The sequence below is a fragment of the Hoplias malabaricus genome, chromosome 11, assembly GCF_029633855.1.
Source record: "Hoplias malabaricus isolate fHopMal1 chromosome 11, fHopMal1.hap1, whole genome shotgun sequence".
NCBI lineage: Eukaryota > Metazoa > Chordata > Actinopteri > Characiformes > Erythrinidae > Hoplias > Hoplias malabaricus.
Genome location: NC_089810.1, coordinates 8,032,198 through 8,039,884, shown reverse-complemented (window position 1 = coordinate 8,039,884; position 7,687 = coordinate 8,032,198). Strand labels below are relative to the sequence as shown.

Below are 7,687 nucleotides of genomic sequence, written 5' to 3'. Positions count from 1 at the left end.
AGAGAGTCGGGCATGATTGTGACCCAAACCCTCGGGCTAATCGCTGGTGTGTGGTGAGGGACTGGAGCCAATCATCTCTTGGAGCATCTTACAGGTGAAGGCTGCACTTTGCGGGTCAAGGAAGGCACTGTAGAAGTGGAACCGTCATTCCATCGTTGATTAAGACAAAACCAACCACTGTAAAACATTATAAAGACATGTTATATCTACTATTATCACTGTCACCTCCCTCGTGTTTGTTTGCTGTTACCTAAGATGAAAATCAATCTAGTGACCCACAGGTAAATCATTCCCATGGCTCAGGGGGAGTCGAGTTACATCCTGTAAAACTAACCAGCCATCTTTACATTCTGAGAACAGGGTGATAATTTTAACAGGGCTGTGTTTATAACAAAATAATGGTGAACTTAACTACATCAAGCAGCTGTAGCAAATGCTGGTGGTGCATGGACAAGTTCAACTCCCTGAATTTCACAAACGTCAGGGACGTTTTTTTTTTCTTTCTTTCTAGAGTTTACATAGAATTTCGAGAAGCATTTCGTTCACAAACTAGTCCCGCCCTCCCCTACTCCGATTGGTTCACTTGAGTGAGAAGGGGGCGTGGTGAAGTAGCCTAAAATCTTCTGATTGGACGGTCTGACTGTAGAGCTACCGTCATTGGTCGATAACATTCTCTGTAAACATTTAATTGGTCAGTCTGCACGTCAGTAGTCCCCCCCACTGTGACATCCTCTTGCTCTTACACAGTTCATTATGCCATAGTGTAGCGTACAGGCTCAATGCAGGGAGAAAGTTCAAATTTATACAAAAACGCAGTAGCTACCAGTAGCTACATTGTTTACCTAATCAGGTGCAAGCAGAAATGGATTGCAGCAAGTTCTCACGTCCATTGTTTCAAAGAATCCCTGCCATTAAGAACCATTTATTATGGAGTACAGTGAAAAATCGAGGTGTTCTGCAAGACCATACTTTACTTTAGGATCCATCTTTCACAAATCCGGATAATGTAAAAATAGTCTACGATTCTCCGAATTTTACAAAGCAGCGGTCTGCAAAAGGATAGTCCTACACCTGCACTGTTAATACAGCTTATGCTATAGTCTACAGACGTATCTTCCAAAGTTATACTTGAAACAATGGCAACAGGCTCTTGTGACTAGGCAGAGCTTAACAATAATTCAATATACATATATTATTCAAATGTAAAATGTTGTATGTTTCAATAACAATACGATTTTTAAACACTTTCAATATTTCAGTACATTATTTACAGCATCTGATGGACAGTCAGGGCACAAATAATTTTATTTTTTAAATAACACTGACAAAAGGTTTGTTTGATGGTGGTGTCATGTTTGTTCTTGGAAGTCTCCAGTGGATTTTACACTGTTTATATCGACATCGTATCGGCCAAAATGAAGAAATATCTCATGATATTAATGTTGGTGGAATCATCCAGCTATACGACAAGGTCTTAGAGTCAAGCGCTGTGTCCTTTGAGTTAATGCAAAGTTCAACATCAGATTAGTTAATGAGACATATGTTTACCTTTATGTTGTGTGTCATTCTGAAACTAAAGAAAGAACATTCACACCCAAACCTCCACAACTGTCCGTATAAAATACACATCATGAACGTTAAAGCTCTTAATGCAAATTTGTCACGAATGCAGAACAAAGTCCACAATTTGAAGACACTTTACCTGCTTTCAAAAATTGTACCTGATGTGGACGGGTTCCAAAAGGCAAGGGCATGTGAAACACAGACACCGTCAGTTTACCTCTAAACAATCTCCTGCACAAATGCACACAAAACAAACCATAGTGAGGTTAGGATCTACAATTTATTCAGCAAGTTTAAAGGAAAGGGAGGGGGGTATAAAAAATACAAGATTGGTTCCAAGCTGAGCGGTCTGTAATTCTTGCTTTTTACATTGTAAATACTGATCAAGAAACGTGAGACCTGCACACACTGCAGTGAAGCAAAGAACCAAATTCTCAATCGTAACGATTCGTCATTCTGAAACTACACAATAGAAAATGTCCTGACACAAAGAGTACAAGAACGTCTTGTACAGTGGAACCGAGAACACAAAGAAAATCCCGATGGAGCCTAATAACACCGATGATAACATTTACGGGGGACCCTCAGTGAGAGCGGACTCCTTCCAGCTCTTTGGGAGCTACTTGGATTTTGTTTCCGATTTTTCATTGGCCTTCTTTTGTTTTTGTTGCATTATCTCCGCATCCCTGGAAAAGAGAGAAGCAAGAAGAGCAGTTAGTAACAGGTAACAGTGAAGCCTCAATATCACAAAAATAGACTCGTGCCCTGAAAGAAAATCATTCCCACATGGAAACTGCTGGTCATGTATTACATCAGTTTACATACACCACAGTTACGCATGGTAAAGAATGAGGGCTGTTCCACACACAGGATTAGATTAGGACATCATATGGACCTATAGAGCCCACCAACCCACACACTGAAACAAGACCACCCAATCAGTTGTGTGTGCACTGCTCAGGTCAAGTCTGCTTTTGTACTTTTACTACATTTAAACACCTATAAATGTTTTAATTTAAAAAAAGAATCACTATGAAGCTGTAGTTTATAAAGTAAAAAAAAATGCTAAGTAATTTTGCTTCCCTGGGCTGTAACACCAAGGACAGTCTCTGTCACTGTGGCTCTGGGCTCAGCACTTCTGGAGAAGTAGGAACCCTTTTTTGTACAATACTACACTTGGGTGATATGTGGCAAGTACCAAGTTAAAACAGAAAACAAAGCAGTGACATAATTAACCACTCTTCAAAAAACTCCTGTCATCTGTTTACAACTTTCTTTGAACTTTATCAGTTCAGTCTTTAAAGGCTAAGCACCAGCTTTGTCAAACAAATAAATACAGTGGAGTTCCTAACTTGTGTTTATTGACATTCAGAAATTTCTGACTAATTCAAGGAATAAGGTTTAAAAGACCGTTTTTTTAAAAAAGACCCCCCCCCCAACGGTGTTGGGAAACTCTAATAGGCGTCTTGCCTGTGACGTAGATGGTGGACAACAACTCTAGAAGCTGCACTTAATTTAATGCAAAATGACGAAAAGGTGTGTTGTTTTTGGCTGCAATCATTCAATGTACAGTGGGACATCTGTGAACAAATGGCCCAAAGATCCCAAAATATCCAGAAAATGGACTAAATTTGTCAACTTTAAACGGGCACTTTGGAAAGGACCATCCGCTCACTCCGTTATCTGTAGCTCATTTCACTGGCGCTTTTCCAACAATATGGGCATGTAAGGACACCAACGAAAGGTGTTCAAGAGCCTCTGTAACATGGAGGTAAACAGGGTAAGGACACTCACTTCGCCTGTTTTAGTTGGTGTTAGTTAACGTTAGCTTGACTTGCTAAACTCGGTGTCTCAGATTATACTCGGCTACGTAGCTGCATTACGTTCAAGAATTTCCGTAGCGAGCTCGGGTTTTTCCGCCAATTTAATAAAATTGAAAATTAAGCTGCTATTTTTCATTTTAATTCATACTTATATGTGTCAGTAACTACAATAATGTGAAATACTCATGGAGGTACATTAAGTGGTGCTTAGCCTTTAAAACAATAATTTGGAAAATTATAGAATATTAAGTGCCGTATATCTTTTTGTTTGATAATTGAATACAAGTAAAAATAACGAAAGCTATAATTTAACAGAATAGTTTTGCCCTGCCCTGTAAAATTTAGCAGATTTACAACAGTAATTCTGCACAAGAAATATGCAGACCCTGTGTTCTTTGTAGAGGATATTATTTAATGACATCTTATAACAATATAGAAATGTTACCTCGTTTTAATAAATGTAAGCTACTTATAGCACCGGCTTTTTCCGGTCCAAGTTTCAGGACGAGCGCTGGCTTTATCCCGTTTAGTGGTTGGTTCGAGGTTCAAAACGAGTGCTGGATCTACTCGGTCTGAGGTTCGGAGCAAGCGCCAGGTTAGAGCTCCTGTCAGAGCACCGGCATTATCCGTTTTCAGGGTCGGAATGAAGTGCGAGATTGCTCAGATTCGGAGAGAGTGGAGTCATGTTCGCCTTGTGATTATTCAGGGAAAAGATTATATAAAATGTGACCCATTTCAGGAGCGCCCACCCTAAATCGACACGAGTGCAGTACAGTTGAAATTCAGAATTACATTTATTAGACCTGGAGAAGACATTCATCAGAAATAATTTGTAAATGTACATTGTGGGCCCTGAGGAGCCTGATTAGCTTAATTAGAAAGAACACTTAGATTTAGACCCCGGGTAGCAGCGTGTTCTCAGAGAGGGCTGGAGAGCAAACTGATATTAAGGAGTGTTTTCAGCTTTCAATTTCCATTTAAAAATATCCAGGATGTTTTCAGGGACTGAAACAGCTTTAGAATTTATCATTATTTAATGTTTCTGTAAAAATAGAATCACACTGTGTAGAGGATTAAAATTCAGATGATTTTTTTTTATTGCGGATGAAAGCAAAATGTAGCACTGTCAATGCATGTCCCAAAAAAAAAACACCCCACTCTTTCCCTTAGTGTTCATTATGGTTCAAAGGGCTGTGTTTGATGATATGTCTTTTGGACTGATATGTAAATGACCCAGGTTTAGAGTAATGTTTTCCCCCTCTGCAGCAGCTTAGGCTGCAAGGACTACAGAAGAAAGCATATGGTTTGAAACGTAAAAGGTATAGACTAATATATATATATAGGCATTTTAAAAACATTTTTCAACATAAATTAAAAGAACAAACACGCTGGTGTATTTGAAACGGCATACTGCTACACTATTTAGTGTAATTGACTCCCAGTACGCAGAAGTTCATTACGGTCTACTACACCATCCCATGACAATTGTGTTAGTGACTACATTTACCTCAGAGCAGTAAAGTTGGATTAAAGCTACATTTCCTAAAAAAGATTTGTATAAACCTAAATTTAGTCTGAAACATAAGGGTAATTCAACTATTATACTGTGAGGAATATTCCTTAGTCTTCTTCAGAAAAAAAACATTAAATTGTTTAATTCTGTTAATATTGTGTGTTCATGTACTGTCCCTTTAAAACCACACCACCATGCTGCAGTCACATGACTCTGTCCTGTCCAATCCGCCACATGGAGGAGAACCTAAACACAGAGGTGAACCCAGCGACTTGAGCGGCTCGTACCAAAGAGAAACGCTGCGTCTGTGGTTTGGACGTGTTCTGACTTTACCGAAGACCACACCGAACATAAAGAAGTCAAATGTAAACACTGAGAAAAACCAGTTTCAGACCAAAGTGAATCCCCCGGTCTGTTTCACACTGAACACAATCACACACCGAATACGAACAGAGCACGGCTCAGACACAGAGACGGAGCTCCCAGCCGCATCAGAAACACACACCCCACCTTTAACATTGGTGTGTCAATGAAATATGAGACAACAAACAACAACAACTAAATCCTTCATTAACTGCAATCAAGGTAAAACACAGTTAAATCATTACATTGGGGTGGTTAATTCAGAACAGTTCAGCTCTGGTCACAGTTTACAATTTTATATAATGTCTTATAGGAACTCCATTAACCTGCTTTCACGTAAGAAATGTTCTATACAAATAAAGATCATTCTTTTTTTTCTTTTTCTTGTTTTTTTTTTCTGTTATTTCCCAAAAACATAACTTCATTTTAATGTTTAGATGCTATATAAATAAGGTATCACCATCATCAACACTAACCAAATTATTTAAGTAGTGGGGGGCAGTCTGCAAAAGAGTAAACAGGGTTTAGTCCTCACTGTGTGATATAAACCTGGTATACACACACGGACACGCAGACAAACATGGTTCTACGCATGCGCAGTGCCAGTCTGGCAGGGGACGCAGATAGGCCGCATACTGGAAAACTGGACCAGAGCAAAATGTCATCCGTGCTACACAACCGCATTTTAATCACATACTACAGTCAAAGCTATTCTCGCGCGCCCCAGTGTGTATTACAGTAACACGGACCACGCCATTTCGAAGGCACCCACTGTTAAGATGGAAGCACCCTGTACAGTGTTTTGAGCCAGGGGGCGGGGCCTGTGCTCTCAGACTGCTCTCCACTGAACAACACAGCGCCTGGCCGAAAATTTCCAGAACTTTCTCTAAGGTTTTGCAGGCAGAAAATGGCAAATTTCTGCACTGTTTCTCACCTCAAATAAAAGTTTATACTCTCAGGTCTGAGGCGGCGGTGTGTTTAATTTTGTTTAATTCCCAGGTCAGGAGCTGATGTTGTTGATTTAAAGCAGTGGTTATTGCGATGTTGCTGTGAACTAACGTTACCTCTGCTTCCTGGCTGCAGCAGATAAACCGTCCTCGTTTCTTTTGCCCTTGCCCATATCGGTTTGCTTCTTGGCATTCTTCTGGCGGGCCAGTTCACGCTGATTTCCCCCTGAAAGCACGACAGAAGTGAGGTCATGTGAATAGTTTAGAATGTGAGATGGGTTAGACTCAAGCTAACGCTGCTAATTACCGCCTCAGGGCATTTTCGGAGACAGTAAACAATAAACACAGGGCGTCTCCGTTCCCTAAAACCTATTTAGACAATAACGCACACCGTTATGGCCTTCGCATCCATATTAACAAATAACGGTGATACTCACTCGTCATTTTGTTCCAGGTAAGCTCACCCAAAGGGCCGCTTTCTTTTCTCCCCTCCGAGAAACCGTTCGCTCAACCGCTTGCAGTCGCTCGTCTCTCCTACAGACTGACAACGAAGCTCACCACGGTGAAAAATATGCAAGAAATGCGGGATGTGATTGGCTCCAGAGCCGTGACGTCACACACCGCCGCGCACTCTCATTGGACATTGTGTGCTTCGTGGCTCTCCATGTCAGTGGGTTCGGTTGCGCCACGGAGAGCAGTGAACCGTCTGCGGTATCGATTCATTTAACAAGAACCGACAAACGATTAATGTGTAACATCATATTAAACCCACAAAGCATATGCTGCGCCATAGAAAATTCATAAAATGATGCCTTTATTAATTCATGCATTCATCCCATTTAACTGAATTTGGTTCAGAGCATTGGATGCAAGGCAGGAACACATTTTGAATAATTTCACCCTCACCCAGTCGTTCATGTAATGTGAGTGACTGGGTGAGTGTGAGATTATCAACAGGCACGTGTGACTGGGTGAGTGTGTTCATGAAATTGTCTACAGATGTGAGCGTGTGAAATTGTCCCTCTGAGTGAGTGAGTGATTGGCTGAGTGATCAGTCAGTAAGTGACTGATGAATGTTTGAAACTGTCCACAGGTGTGAGTGAGTGACTGGGTGAGTGTTTGAAACTGTCCACCGGTGTGTGTGAGTGAGTGAGTGAGTGAGTGGGTGAATGTGTGAAATTGTGTCCTGGGTGAGACCAGGCTGGTCCAGGTCATGTTGTCTGTGATTAGGATCTGGACCCACTGTGACATGGATTATGATGAATCACTTACAGTAGATGAATGAATGAATACTGCCACATATGCGAATATCATATATAGGATTGAAATGCAAAACTCCATAGGACACATGAAATAATAAACTTGCTGCTGCATATGTTTATTTTAAAACAAACTGGTTTAATATATATTCACAATAAAAAGTATATTATCCTAATGTCTACAGTCTATAATCCATACTTCAACCAGACTAGATGCCA

At 40.5% G+C, this 7,687-nt stretch overlaps 1 protein-coding gene across 1 annotated transcript; it reads right to left on the bottom strand.

Moving 5' to 3' along the window:
* Positions 1-1,805: 1,805 nt before the first annotated feature.
* Positions 1,806-6,788, bottom strand: serf2a (small EDRK-rich factor 2a). Its single transcript, XM_066684260.1, has 3 exons — positions 6,647-6,788; positions 6,327-6,435; positions 1,806-2,249 (listed from the first exon to the last, which is right to left on the bottom strand). Exons 1-3 carry the CDS (start codon positions 6,651-6,653, stop codon positions 2,183-2,185), a joined length of 183 nt encoding a protein of 60 aa, XP_066540357.1. The 5' UTR covers positions 6,654-6,788; the 3' UTR covers positions 1,806-2,182.
* Positions 6,789-7,687: the final 899 nt, after the last annotated feature.

Coding starts and splice junctions, on each gene's coding strand:
- serf2a (XM_066684260.1), bottom strand. Junction 2,250..6,326: donor GCTGCAGCCAGGAAGCAGAG/GTAACGTTAGTT, acceptor TCTCTTTTCCAG/GGATGCGGAGATAATGCAAC.